This window comes from Puma concolor, chromosome D2 (assembly GCF_028749965.1).
Source record: "Puma concolor isolate L17-30 chromosome D2, mPumCon1.1.hap2, whole genome shotgun sequence".
NCBI classification, from domain to species: Eukaryota; Metazoa; Chordata; class Mammalia; order Carnivora; family Felidae; genus Puma; species Puma concolor.
In genome coordinates this window covers 72522945-72538423 of record NC_141677.1, presented here as the reverse complement: position 1 = coordinate 72538423, position 15479 = coordinate 72522945, and the positions used below count along the sequence as shown (strand labels likewise).

Below are 15479 nucleotides of genomic sequence, written 5' to 3'. Positions count from 1 at the left end.
CTGCCAATAACCACGTTGTAAACCCCCCCCCCCCCCCCCCCCCCCGCCGACTCTCCTCCCACGGCCTATCTCAAACTACAAGGTGAAGTCACTGGCCGCACAGTTGGGCGGGCAGGGCACGGCCCGCTCTCCACAGCAAAACCAGCTCCGGCTTCCCACTCGTGGGGCAAGTCCCTTAGCGTCTCTGAAGGTCACTTTTCATGGCTGTAGAATGAGGCGAATTTGAAGTTGATGGGATCAAGGGAGATAATATACTTGGACCCCTTTTATAAATCGCGAAGTACGAATGCACATATCCGTCATTTGCATTAGTTTGTCTAAAATGCTATTTTTAACTAATCGGTCGTTCCCGTAGTATCCTGAGCCGTGAGTAAAAGCAGGCAAAACAAAAGGCAAAGACAGCCGGGAGCTTCCTGTGCTGTTGTCAGACTTCAGTTCATACCTCACAGGGATGCCTGGACCTACGTCTTGGTTCTTTCTATTTTAACCCCTCTAAGGTGTCTGGAGTTGGAACTGGGGGTGGAAGCCAATATTGGTATCGTGCCTAAGCTAAACCCTGTCCCGTCACCGTAGGCCCAGATGCTAATAGACCGTGATCCTGTCTCTAAACTCGTGTTCCCAGAATGGCTCCAGGGGGACCACGGTCTGTCCCAGTCTCTAGGTCAGCAAGGAGGTCACTCTCTAGCAGCCTGTAAAGATGTAGGGTTTTGCCAGCCCGGTTCCGACTGAAGCCACTGCCCATTGGTTTGACTTGATCCATTTCTTTTTTTTTTTCTTTTTTTAATGTTTTTAAATGTTTACTTATTTTGAGAGAGAGATAGCAAGCAGGGAGGGGCAGAGAGAGTGAGACAGAGAATCCCAAGCAGGCTCTGCACTGTCAGTGCAGAGCCCGATGCGGGGCTGGAACTCACAAACCGTGAGATCATGGCCTGAGCCGAAATCAAGAGTTGGATGCTTAACCGATGGAGCCACCCACGCGCCCCCGACTCGATCCATTTCTAAATGGGCTTTCTGGGGAAGGGACAATGTGAGATTCCCGGCTGGCCTTAAAAGGCTCTGTCAAATTTCAGAAGGGATTTTTGTCATACGTGAGACATGCCTGCTCATGCAGGCTGGTGACAGTTTCTGCTGACTCGGACCTCTGTGCGCTAGGGTAGTACTGGAGGGGATGATGTCATGTGGTCACCTGGGAGGCGAGACCTGTATTCTTAGCCCCTCTTTACCGTCTCGGGGGAAGAGAAGCACATGGCGGGAACGCAGGCCTGAGAGGCAGGGATCCGGCCTCCTGATCCAAAGTCCTTTCTAATTACTGTGAGGGAGGGGAGGCGGGACTCTAAGCAAATGACTGCACCCCCAAGTAACATTACTGAGTACGTCAAAGAAAGGCTAGCGGAGGTCACAGAAGGGTGTTGCCTCAGTGAGTTATCTCAGCCTAGAGGTGTGTCTGAGGACTCACTCTTTTAGGAGGCGGCGATACGTCCCTTTCTGAGATTCGCCTTCCTCTACAGAAGGCAGGTGTAGCACATCCGGGCCAAAGCGTCATGTAATTTACAAGGAGGAAACTTCCTGGCTGAATCATCATAATCCTAGGACCTCTTTGCCTTGCGAGAATCAGATTAACTGGATTTGAGCCTGGGATGTTTCTATAAGCAGGAGCCCGGCTGACCGGTTGCTGACTGTGCCTTTTAGTTGAGAGGAATAGCAAAGACCTGTTGCGCCGCGTCAGAAAGGCGAACTGAGTGTGCGGACATCTTACAAGTGGAGGGTGACAGGTGGCAGGGAAGCCAGAACTCAGCCGTCCTGCTGCCCGCCTGACGGGAGTGTCAGTGCCAAGGCAGCCCTGCGTTTTGTGCCCACATAATAATCCTGATTAACAAACTAACGTGGTATAAAAAAAATTAGGTCGTGGAAGCCAATTAAAGAGGAAGATCATTTTGAGCAGCTAATGACAGGGTTACGGTGTGTAGCTCCAAGGAACTACCACTTGGCACAGCAGGAAATTGACTTTTAGGTAAACTGCAAATTAAGCACTCTATGCACTTAACGTAAACTCTTGAGTTTCTTGTTTCCTGGGCTCAATAGCAGTGCCCTTCTAGCACAAAGAAGGGGAGTAGGAGTGGAGAGAAGCCGGAGCATCTCTGTGATGTGTGTTTACCATTAAGTGGGAACTAATGGGGTAGAAGCTCAGAAAATATTTTAGGTAATCCAACAGTCTCGGCAACGTAGACTCCTAGGAGAATAGGAAGCCCACCTTTAAGCAGCAACCGACCTTACCAGCAGAATATCATTCTGTGATTGCAGATCCAGACGAATCCTAACAAGAGACCCTTTTCCAATCCAGGCCCGTGCTCAAGGCGGAGGCCACAGGGACGGCCGTCCTGGTGGCAGGCTGCGTTTCCTCCCTGTATCACCCTCACCCCGTGAGTGTTCTTTTCCCATAAGTTGCTGCAGCCTGGACTAATTTCCTTTTATATTTGAAGTGCTATTTCCCATCTGCTTATTTACTAGCAGGTGTTACCTTTGGGATTATGATGCAGCTGGGTGTTCCCTGCCTGTGAGCTGTGTAATCAGAATTTAGCTAGTACGTTGCACTGGTCTCATTTCCTTCTGTGCTGGATACGGCTTTCCTGTGGAAATCCCCTGTGCAGTGCTCCAGAGCACGGGCTTTGGAGTCAGACTACTTCTTAGCTGTGTGATCTTGAACAAGGGATCCAGTTCAGCGGAGGTACCCTCCTCAGCACTATAGGAATAAGAAGACAGCACCCCCATAATGCATCTGTGAGAATTATCTGTGATCACAAGGATAAATTAGTCCTCTTAATGCCCGGAACATAGTAAGTCCTCAATAAATAGTACCTGCTGTAATAATAGAGTGGAGTTATCTACTGAGATGCCGTGAATTCAGAACTCCGTAGCTTCACGTGGGAGATGCTCCAGTAACGGTATTGGGTGGCAACCATATTTTCCCTGATCCAGAAATTGAACTGAGAAGTCCAGAGATGGCAACCTGGATTATTCGATGCGTGAAGTGAGAAGTAACCAGAAATTTGGAGTAATTGACTGTGGAGCTTGCGGTTGCATAAGGCCAGGGTTGACACATTGTGACACAAAAGCAAAATAAGCACAAAACAAGACAAAGTCAGATGCTGGGTGACAATACAGGTATTAAGTGCGGGAGGACGTGGGGGAGAATGGACTATTGGATCAACACAGACCAGAGTGACAGCTTCAGAGAAGAGCCAGGAGCTGGGCTCGGCCCCATGGGTCAGGTTGGATTTGGACAAGTAGGAAAAGAAGAAAGGGTTCTAGGTGAGGCACAGAGCCATGTGTGAAGGCTCTGGGGATGCTGAAGATCGTAGACCAGGGAGTGGTCAGAGGGCCCAACCAAAGGGGGATTGGCATATTTATATAAACAAGTCATAGAGTATTGTGTCCATTCTTTGCGGTTGGTTCAGAACCACTTTTCACAGTGCTCAGTACTCTGCAAATACTAAATAGCTTAGATATCTAAATAGCTGGTGGGGACCGTGTTATTGAAGATCTCTGAAGCTACTCAGAGCACTTTAGGCTTGATGGACTGGGACTGAGTCCATCAGAAGTATTTTGTTTTTACTTTAAGGAACTTTATTTTGTAGAACACTTTTCAATTTGTAGAAAATGTGAGAAGTTAGTACAGAGAATTTCTGTATACCTGAGATTTCCCAGGTCAGTAACGTTTTACATTAATATAATCCTTGCATTATAATTAACCAATGTTGATGCATTATTAACCAAAGTCAATGTTTTATCCGTATTTTCTTAGTTTTTCTCCAACGTCCTTCTTCTGTTCTGGGATCTCCTCAGGGTGCCACATTAGGTTTAGTTACCACATCATCTCAGGCTTCTTATGGCTGTGACAAGAGGACCTGCCTCCTTGTCTTTGGTGATTTGGACAATTTTGAAGAGTACTGGTCAGGTCTTTGTAGAATGTCAATCTGGGAATTTTCTCATGCTTAGACTAGGATTATCGGTTTTTTTTGGAAAGAAGATCACAGAGGCAAAGTGCCCATTTTTACCACATCATCTCACAGGTACAGACTATCACTGTGACTGTCACTGTTGATGTTGACCTTGAGCACCTGGCTGAGGTAGTGCCCACCAGATTTTCCCACTGCAGAGTTCCTCTTTCCCTCCTGTCCCTACTGCCCTCGTTGGAAGAAGTCACCAAGCACAGCCCACACTTAGTGGGGATTTATGTGCCACCTCTTTGCAGGTCACATTGGAGAAGAACCAGGGAGTAGAAAACTCTCCACACTCCGAGAAAAAGGGGTGAAGGGCAGGATCTGGGTGGCAAGAGGAAGGGGGTGCTCAGGCACTGTCTCTCAGACAGCGGAGAGAATTTAGTGGGACATGAAAAGAGGCTGGAATCAAGGATGATCACAGGGTTCCGAGTGGCAGTGATCAGGGGACTGTTTGGGTGTAGAGAGCACTGCATTCGTTGGCAGCCAACTCCATTTCTTGGCTGTGTCACCGTGGCGGAGTCACTTCATCCCTCTGAGTCTCTGTCTGCCCATTTGTTAACCGGGGTTGACCGTTCCTGTCCTTCCTGCCTCCTAGTGCTCTTTGAGAGTGAAATGACAAAATGCAGATGTGAGCGCTCAGAAAGCCATCAGGCACAAAGCGTTGTAGTTTCAAAGGCTGGCTAAGGGAGTGCTGGGGCCTTTGGGAGAGGAGGGCACCCAGGAGAGGGTTCTGAATGTCTTAGATAATCCGGGACAAGCCATGATTCACGCTGTGTACTCTGTCATGGGTTTGTGATTGTCACCGGCTGAGGAGATTTCTATTTCAGATACGCTTTCTCGGATGTTCTGTTTCTGGGGGTCTAGTACCTTGGTCTGTTGGGCAAGACGAGGCTGGTTGTAGATTAAAAGGAAGGACTTCCCCTAGTCTTTGTGGCCTTCTTAATACCTGTAGTGGCCTCTGCTTGGGGACACTGAAGGTTACTGGGATTGCCTTACGGATCTCGGTCCCCCAGCCTCACCACCTGCAGTATCTCATAGGCATTTTCACAAGTAATGCATCCAAAAATGGCACTTTGGTTTCTGTCCTTAATGGAGTTTCAGAGATGTGACTGACTTGCCTTGTCTGCCTGTGACAGGCAGCGTGAAACTTTTCAGCTTGCGGTGGGCTATTTATCTGAGTAGCCAGAATCCCTCTAAACTGGATGTCACATAGTGGAGGAATCCCTTTACCTTTATGGGCAAATGGACTCGTGGCTCTTCATATATATTTCCTCACTGTTCAGAAAGTATGCGACCATGCTTTTGGTATTTCATTGTACTATTCTTATTTAAAAAAATTTTTTTAACATTTTATTTATTTTTGAGACAGGGAGAGACAGAGCATGAACAGGGGAGAGTCAGAGAGAGGGAGACACAGAATCTGAAACAGGCTCCAGGCTCTGAGCTGTCAGCACAGAGCCCGACACGGGGCTCGAACTCATGGACCGCGAGGTCATGACCTGAGCCGAAGTCGGACGCTTAACCGACTGAGCCACCCAGGCGCCCCTGTCCTATTCTTATTTTAGCAACGAACTGATGAGCCATGAAAGATTTTAATCATGTCCATGAAAGTTCCAGGGTAAATCATTGACTTGGTACAGTAGAAAGAGTCAGGAAGCTTGTTAGATGTGACTCTGCCAGTAACTTGCTAGTAACTTTGGGCAAGGGATGTAAGCTCTTTGCCCCCCCAGTCTCCCTATCAGTAGAACAAGGGACCAGCCAGGCTCTGAAAGATGGCTCAGTGGCGTAAAAATTAGCAACAGAGCCAGCAGGTGTTAAGAGGAGGGTGGAATTACTGTCATTGCCATATCGCGACTGACTCAGCATTATTTCAAAACGTGTAGACTTGAGCCAACGAACATACATGTGGTGTTAACCAAACTGCCAAAGGCACTTGGGTAAAATGAACTTCTTTATTCTTCTTTAAAAAGGAGCGAGATTCTTTTGTCGATGTTGTTGGGGTGAAATGAACACTCTTCTTTTGGTCTTTGGATTCTGCATTCTCTAATAAGGAAAGCCCAGATCTTCACAAGGGCGTTGTTCTGATATGTGTCTGCCTACCGAGGCTGATGTATGATGGAAAGGCAAGTAGACACGATGTAGGCTGTGCTCATCTCTGGGTGAGAACAAAGGTCACCTCTGGGCAGGAGGACATGGTGTAATATATATTTTCAGAGGGAAATGCTTGCAAAATACAGATGCTGATCCCAATTCTGACCTTTGTGGCTGGTGCCGGCAGTCGGTCTGGCACCTTCGTTGAGACAAAGGGGAAAGCCAAGAAGTGAAATGATATTTTCCTTCCCTCATCATTACTCAGCACGGCTTACTTGCTTAGCTATAAGGAATTCAAGCATCAAGAGAAACTGCACAACAGTATCCAAAAAATGCATTCTCCCTTATGGCCAAGAGATCCGCTCTGCTCCAGTATTGTTTCTGAGGAGGATGGTCTTATGGATTGCTTTTTTCAGTTAACTTTCCTGTAACTTGCTTATCCGTATTGTTTCAATTCTAGAGGAAAATCGTTCTGAAACTAGAATGTGGGTGAGAATCACCCGAGGAGCTTACTAAAATGATAGATCCCTAATTCCCACCCCTCGTTCAGTGGGGCTGAGGAATTTTTGGATATATGGCCCCGGGGGTTCTGATTCAGGGGGTCCGCAGAGCTGCTTTGCAGATTCTCACCGGGTGCCACGCCCACTAGCGATACTTTATCACACACACTATGTTTGTTCCCTTCATAAGCCAAGTCCTAGTTGCCGCTTTCAGAACCGCCCTGGAGCTTGGATAAATAAATCCTTGCCTGACTCATAACAGTTTGCAACTCAGACAAATAGTATGGGAGAAGCGTAAGCTTGGGAGGCAGAAAGGCCTGGGTGTCGAGCTTCCAGCTTCTACTTATTGTTCCCTGAGCAGGTTGCTCAAGAACTTGTTCCATTTGCTTATCTGTCAAATGGGAACAGTATTACTCACATCACCGAGAGGCGGGGGCGGTGGTGACGATGGGATAGAATGACTTGTGCATCAGCACTCAGCACCATGCCTGCCATTTAGTGGATAGATGCTCAATAAATATCCCTTTCCTCCATTCTCACTGGAAGCAGGATTAAGAAACAAAACAAAAATTCATAGTCATATTTTCCACCAGTACTTAAAGCAAATATTGCTAGAGAATCTTTTTTTTTTTTTTTTTTTTTGGAGTTTATTTATTTATTCTGGGGAGGGGGCGGAGAGAGACGGACAGACAAAGGATCCAAAGCAGGCTCTGTGCTGACAACAGAGAGCCTCATGGGGGCTCAAACTCATGAACCGGGAGATCATGACCTGAGCCTAAGTTGGATGCTTAACTGACTGAGCCACCCAGGCGCCGCAAGCGAAACTTTTTTTTTTTAATGCCCAGGTAAATAGATTCGGGGCCTTGTTACACATCACTTTAAAAGTCAGTGGTTTGTTTTGTTTTGTTTTGTTTTGTTTTTTAGCAATCTGGAAAGGATGCCCCTCCTTAATTGCCTTTGGTAACGCTGACTTCTGGTGTAAATACACATTTCCAAGAGCGATCCCAGGGGGCAGAGAAGGCCACGCAGGCGTGTCACAATGGTGGTACCTTTGCTGACGCTCCCCAGGTCCGGGGCAGAGAATTCGGATCAGGTGTTTAACCTGAAACCACACCTGCTCCTAGTCAAAATCTCCCAAGGACCACCTTGTTGCTCAGAACTCAGCTAGTAATGGATTATTTGGACTGGGTCGTTCTTCCTCTTTCCAGGTGAAATGAGAACGTGAGAGTGGTCTCAGAGAAACAATGCAGCATTACACTTGTGGTGTCCTGCGAGCTCCTTGCTGTAACGGGCTCTCTAAATCAAGTGTCAGCATATCTGCCCACAGCTCTCCCCTGTCCTACCCGGCTTTGCCGTTGCAGGAAAAAAAGTCATCTTTGTTCTTTGTGTTGGCTGATTAATTTTTAGGTTCGCTGTTCTTATCCCATCTCCTGCGTTTGTGGATACTTACGTCATACATTTATGTATATCACATGGTTCTTCCTCCCGAGGACTCAAATCAGGGGGAAAAAAAAAAAAACTAGCAAAAAGTGCCTCTCTGCATTCTTTGGCTGGAGAAATTGCGGGTTAAATGAAGACCCTTGGTCAGCTCCAGGCCACAGTGTCATCTCTCTGCGTTTTATGGGCCAGGACAGTCTCAATAACTTCCACGTTCTGAAGGCTAAACTCTGGAAACGGGGAGAACAATGCCAGTGAGACGCAGCATATGACTTTAGAGCCTGAAAAGACCTTGGCAGTCCCTTGGTCCAACCGATCCCTTTTGTTTTACAGGAAACGAAACTGAGGTTCGGAGAGACCCCCATAGTTATTGGTAACTTCTTGTTTTAAAAGTTAGCGCCCACACTGTGTGTATCAGGTCATGTGCACACGGCAGGAGGCTCCTCATAGGCCTCCAGCGGGTGAAATGAGCTGCCAGAGGAAGGTCAGGGGTGACTCTGGTAGACCAGATGAGAAACTAGCCAGCACATGCTGTCTAATGAGTCAATAAACCTTTGCTGAGCTCCTTTGGGGCATGAGCATTCTGCTGTGCTCTGACCAGCTGGGGGAAGGAAGTAGAATACAAAATGGGGGGAAGATACGAACTGTAAGAAATTGTCCCCATCCTTGAGGAGCTTACAGTCAATAGTGAACCCCTTACCGAAAGGTGTTTCTAGACCAAAATAAAGACATTTGACAAATACATATTACAAAATATTAAACCATACAAGATCATATATTTAATGGCCCAGTTATGTAGTCCTACAGAGGTTTGGGAGGAAGAAAGAGGGTTGCTGGTTCCCAGAGGGCCAAGTCAAGTGTTTTCCCCCCTGGACTGTTAAAGCCACAGCTCTCTTATTTTTCAGTGTATCTTCATGATTATGGCACAGGGGAGGGGCTCAGTTCATCCTTCTTGAAACAACGTGTGGCTCATTGGGTAACATAATCATGCAGATATTTATGTATGCCCGTAATTGACCCCTTTTGTAGGAATGCTTTCTACTCACATGGGTCTCTTGTTGGTTTTTTTCCAGTGGCGCACCCTCAGGACCCTCACCACCCATCGGAGAAGCCTGTCATTCACTGCCATAAATGTGGGGAGCCATGCAAGGGTGAAGTGCTTCGGGTCCAGACCAAACATTTCCACATAAAATGTTTCACCTGCAAAGGTATGGTGCCTCCAGCTTCCTGGTCTAAAGGCATGTCACAATCTGTGCTCAACCTCAGGATCCCTCCCTTCCCTTTAACCCCATGCTAGGCCACCAGGTGATACGTGAGTGCTCAAAAGCCCTGGCATCACTTATTTTCTCTAATTTGCTTGGAGCCGACTCATGGGGGAGGCTAAGTCCCCCAAAGACTAATGGTACACAGGCCTTTGAATGTTTACTGAGGGCCCTGATCCTGGGAAGAGGGAGAACAGTAAAAACAGTTTTGTGTTTTTCCCCTGAAATGAGAAACTCTTACCCCAAAGTCACCTTGTCCCAACAGCCATTATTTACAGAAGGGCTGGTAAGCTTGTAAGATTAGGGTTCTAACTCACTGGATCCTGTGGGGTAAGCAGGGAGCATGTGTGTGTGCATGAGCATATGTGTGTGTGTGTGTGTGTGTGTGTGTGTGTGTGTGTGTGTATTGAGAAGTGAGAATTAATCAACAACACTTGGAAGGCCTCCAAGAAGCTAGCAAGTTGAGACTGATTTCCATTAACAAGTCTCCCTTTTGGGGTTTCTAACTGTTGGCGTCTTGGGATGAAATACGCTGCCCTGTTATTCTAGAGCCAGGGCAGGACTGAGCAGGAAAAGAGAGGAAGAGGAGAGTGGCTTTGTGTGTTTGTTTGAGCTGAGGGCAGGTGGGGAGCTCAGGCTGGGTTGAGGGGTACAGGAGGAGGGACAAGACCATGAGCCTTCTCTGTAGCTCACCCTGCCCTCTGCACACGCTGGCCTCTCTCCTCCCTGGATGAGCATTTCCTTCTTGGTGTCTTCTCACGGTATGAACTCAGCATTGTCATCTTAAGCCATCCATCCTTGGCCATCTTGGTAGGTGGACTCCAGGCTACCGAGTAACTATGAAATACATGAAAACAGGAGGGGCAGGGCCTTATCTGGAGTCCACAGCTGATTGTTTCGCCGTGGGTAAACTTTTCAGGAGAAAGAGCACTGACAAATGGCTGGGTGAGAAGATGGAAGGGGAGGGGAGGACATCAGTTTAGCTCCCATTGAGCATGACAAAGGGCTGCAATGCGCATTCTAGAGAGGATTCTTTAGTCCTTCCGCAAACACCTAGGAGTAAGTACCAGACATCATTTTCAGATGACTCAAGTTGGCCTTCCAGAAACATCACGGTCTCACCCAGGGTGCTGACCGTGCTGCTGCTCTGCGTGGCTTGAGTCTTACCATTGCCACCGAGCAGCTCTGTGATCTCAGGCAACTTACGTCTCTCCGTGGCCCCATGTCCTTATCTGTACAATAAAGAGACTAGACCATGGGATATTTAAGTCATCCTAGGTCCGAGGTTTGCCGATTCCGTATACACATAACAATGTGTATAATAGAGAACCCAGAGGTACTGAATTAGAGCCTCCTACCATGTCAGAGAAGAGTTGTTTTCTGGTTACATCCAGATTGGTTAACTGAGAGCCAGGCATTATATTCTGTTTCATTTTTTGCTCATAAATTGCCTGAGACATGGCGCAAGGAGTAGATTTAGATTTGGTTTGAAATAAATATGGTCCACACACAATGGTGGCTTTGCATGTATTCTGTATTTCTTTTTTTTTTTTTTATGTTTATTTTGAGAGAAAGAGTGTGGGGGCGGGGCAGAAAGAGAAGGTGAGAGAGAATCCCAAGCAGGCACCAAGCTGTCAGCACAGTGCCCAACGTGGGGCTCAGACTCGTGCACTGTGAGATCATGACGTCAGCCAAAACGAAGAGTCGGACACTTCACCAACTGAGCCATCCAGGTGCCCTCTGTATTTCTAATGGAAAGTACCAAGCGTTAGTCTCAGGTCTGGGTTGTCACTGTTCAGCACACTAAGGTATTAGAAGACATGTTTGTTTATCCCCCATGGGAAGCTTCCTTGCTTTTTTTTCTTTTCTAGTTTAAACCTAAGGGCTGAATGTAAGTTACTTATGTTGGGACGTTTTCCCATATACTTTATTTCATACTACAAATGTGTTCCTGAAAAGTCGAGTGTTTATATAAATTGAATCGTATTTTAGGAGAACTTGCTATTTGTAGGAACTATTTTTAGTTTAACAAAACTTTACTAAAATAAATGTCTTCTATTCCTATAAATTTGTATTTTCTCACACTTGATCTGTCAATGTCTATTTTCCTATGTCCCGAATTCCTGGGGTTACCCTTTTCTTTAATACCCAAAGAAAATGGCGTATGCACCTCATTCGTTGTACCCTAGCAAGTCCATTCCTTTTCCCCAAGATTCTAGAGTGATGTTGCCCAAATAGAAATACTATGCGAGCCATGTACGGAATTGTAAATTTTTGAATAGCTGTGTTAAAAAGGCATAAAGGGATGGGTGCAATGAACCTTCAGAGTGTCTTTTATTTATCTCTACATACGCGAAATGTTATTTCAACATGTAATTAATATAAAAATTATTGAAATATTTGACATTATTTTTTTTCATACGTGCTTAATCGCACATCTCAGTTTGGACTGGTCACGTTTCAAGTGCTCAGTAGCCCTTTGTAGTTAGTGGCTACAGTATGGGAAGCCCAGCTCTAGAGAGCCCTTGAGATTTGCATTCTTGTGGTCCCCTCTTGCTCCAGCTTCTTGCCAATACCAAATTCTTGGTCTCCCTTTTTGAATGCTGCTCCTTGGGCATTGCTTCACTTCACACTGGCCACCATGCCTCTTTATTTCCCAAGATCCCACTAACATAAGGCAGCTGTTTTCGGCAGACTTTACTGAAGGTTTGGGATAATGGAAGGAAGTTATAGCCCAGAACAGGCAAGACTGTCCTGATATTCTCAGACCATGTCCAAAACAAGAAGTTTCTCATTAGCGGGTGCCCCTCCTATCTGTCTGTCTATCTATCTATCTATCTATCTATCTATCTATCTATTAATAGACTTTGATTTTTTTTTTAATTTTTTTTTTAACGTTTATTTATTTTGGGGACAGAGAGAGACAGAGCATGAACGGGGGAGGGGCAGAGAGAGAGGGAGACACAGAATCGGAAGCAGGCTCCAGGCTCTGAGCCATCAGCCCAGAGCCTGACGCGGGGCTCGAACTCATGGACCGTGAGATCGTGACCTGAGCTTAAGTCGGATGCTTAACCGACTGAGCCACCCAGGCGCCCCTAGACTTTTATTTTTAGGGTAGTTTTAGGTTTACATAAAAAGTGAACAGGAAGTACAGACCGGGGCCATTTCTCATACTTACTCAGAACTTCCACCTGCCACCATCTTGGTAGGTCTTCCTCTCTCTACAAAGACCCTTCTCCCCTCCGTCCCTGGGACCCCCATTTCCTTCTCCCTCGCCCTCCTGACTCCACATTGTCTTAGAGTTTCTACTTCTTATGAATCCATTAGGATGGTTTCCCAGAAGAAACAGAAGTCTTCTCCTTAAGGAATGTGGTCTTCCTCTTAACCCCCATGGCCCAGACTGCAGCTAAGTCTTAAAACAAGTTTTTTTCTTTCTTCCCATTACATCTAAAGCAAAAATGCCATGTCCAGATAGTGAGCTAATATCCCAGGACAGAGGATTTGGGGGAGAGAGAAGTTGCTAAAACCAGCCTGGGCTTTTGGGTGAGAGCTGGCCAAGTGCAGAGGAAGAACATTCAGGTTCTGACTGTGATTTGGGGGCGAGGCAGAGTTTCTCCCTCAAGTTCTCTCCCCTCCCTCACGCCCTACTCTCCTTCACTCACATACCTTGCTACCAAAGCCTCATAGTTCTTAAATGGGACCAGAAGTAGCCTTCCACAATTAGAAAGAACGTCCTAAAATGCAGATACCTATGGGAATAAAAAGCAGAAATGAACTCTTTCCCTAGGATTGGGTTTTGAAAGGAGACAGAGAAAGAGGACACCAAACATCTTACATGAGAGCCAGATGTGTATGAAGGTAGGAAAGGGTTGCTTTGGAGGAACTAGAGTTCAGAGCACAGACTTAAGCCAGTGATCAGTCCATGAGTTCGCAGGGTTAACTCTAACAGAATCAAGGTTGGTGAGCCAGAGTTTTGTCGGTGAACCCATCTCACTCCCTAAAATGTCTGACATCTTGGGATCTGATGGTGTAGGAGTTATTTATTCGATTAGAAAATGTTAACTGGACACATACTCCTTGTGGGATATTATGCTAAGTGCTGAAAATAGGAAGAGACAGCATACCATGCTTGTCCTCGAAGATCTCATAGGGTATTTGGAGAGACATACAAATAAGCAACATTTATGATACTGGGTAATAAGTGCTGAGATGGAGAAATAGATAAGAGGCAGAGAGACTCGGGGGTGAGAGGATAGTAGTTGATTTGGAAATAGTGTAAGGTAGCAGCAGGAGAATGGGAGGAGATTTAAGAGACACTGAAAGTTAAGGTTGATAGGATTTGGTGACGGTATGTGAGGCATGAAGAAGGATCCAGGGTTCCAGTTGGACTGCCTGTGTGGACAGATGGCTGCTGCCCACTAAAGAAGTACAGGAGCACTGGACAGGGTAGTTCAAGGCAGAGAGTTCAGCCTCTCTGGGCTACACTGAGGTTGAGGACACATGGTGCATTCAGAGTCCAGTAGGTTTAGCACTCAAGAGGTAGATCATGGTTTGTGTTGAGAAGAAGGTTGTTGTTTGTTTTTTTTTTTTTTTAATTATTTCTTTTTATTAAGTAAACTCTACCCCCAGGGTGCCTGGGTGGACCAGTTGGTTAAGCATCTGACTCTTGGTTTCTGCGCAGGTCAGGATCTCACAGGTTCTTGAGTCCGAGCCCTGCATATGGCTCTGTGCTGACAGTGTGGAGGCTGCTTGGGATTCTGTCTCTCTCTCTTTTGCCACTCCACTCCCCCAAATAAATAAATAAACTTAAAAATAAATAAATAAAAGTTTCTTCCTTGTATATAAAAAAAGTAAACTCTACCCACAACATGGGGTTCAAACTCATGACCCTGAGATCCAGAGTCACATGCCCTACTGACCAAGCCAGCCAGGCTCCTCTGGAAGAAGGATTTGACAGTGTTTTGGCATCTAGGTAGTGGCTGAAGCTAGATGATTGCGAGTGGCATTGCCCTCAGAAAGGGCAATAAAGGATGCCAGCATCTGAAGGAAGTAGAACCAGTTTCCATTTGTAACCTTGGGAAACATACCCACCTGCTAACGAGATGAGGAAAATGTTTCAATTAACAGATAGTTTCTGTAATTAAAAGAAAAGGAGATCCCCAAAGCTTCTGTTATTCTTTGTAACAACCCGATGGGAGTAAAATACAGCTGCAGGGTTCTGGGCGGTGCTGTGCTCTGTCTTCAGTACTCGGTAGTTGTGTTTCGCGTCTTTTCCAATTAGCAGCGATCATCTCACCAACTTAGAAATTTTTTTCCTTAATGCTCTCTGCTCATTCTGATATTGATCCAGTGACGTGATAGTTTTTTAATTATCACATTGTCTTCATCATAGTTGTAATAATGCTCAACAAGAGAATAAGAAATCCATTTAAATATTACATAGGTAATATTTAGTTAACTATATGTTTAATGAATTTTGTATTCAATATTTAATTGTAATTATATATACAGTTCATCATATTGATACATTAGATTGTTTGCTATAATTTTTATTATTTATCTCAAGCATTTGTTTAAAGTAATGCCCTGAATTCATTTTTTCTGCCCCAAAGTTCTAGAGCGTTTAGAAAAGATTGAGGACCAGGGGATCAAGAGGGGCCATTGGGCAAATATTTTGTTTTCAGTGTGCCTTTCCTCTACTGTCCTATATGAGATTTTAACTATTCCCTGTATCACATTTCTCTCTGAACATTTATCATTATGTAACATATATTACTCATTTGTCTTCACCCTCTACTAGAGAGTAAGCTCCTAGAGGGCAGAGATTTTGGTCTGTTTTGTTCACTGCCGTATACTCGGAGCCTCGCACAATGCCCAACATGGTAGATGCTCAATAAGGGGAATGAATGACTGAGTGAATGAACGGAAGAACGATGGCCATGTATTTCTTTGGATGAGTATTCGTAAGTGTTTCCAATGGCATAGCTAGTCAACGAGATTGATCAAGTGCTTAAGGTGATAAATGTCCTCACCTGGTTATTAGACAATAACATCATCTTCCAAAAAGAAGGGGTGTAACCCCAATATTTATAGCAGCATTATCGACAAAATATGGAAAAAGTATAGAAAAGAGCCCAAATGTCCATCGACAGATGAATGGATAAAGAAGACGTGGTGTATACACACAC

At 45.6% G+C, this 15479-nt stretch overlaps 1 protein-coding gene across 22 annotated transcripts in view; it reads left to right on the top strand.

Annotated features, from left to right (window-relative positions):
- The window catches only part of ABLIM1 (actin binding LIM protein 1), a 301274-nt gene that overhangs the window by 151324 nt on the left and 134471 nt on the right, over nucleotides 1-15479 (top strand). For all 22 annotated transcript variants that reach the window (XR_015241855.1, XR_015241853.1, XR_015241864.1 and 19 more), the window contains exon 2: nucleotides 9103-9237. Coding sequence is in view for 4 of the 22 variants with exons in the window: in XM_086680950.1 (XP_086537076.1) it covers nucleotides 9103-9237 (135 nt within the window). In the remaining 18 variants the exon portion in view is untranslated. The remainder of the gene's footprint in view (nucleotides 1-9102; nucleotides 9238-15479) is intronic.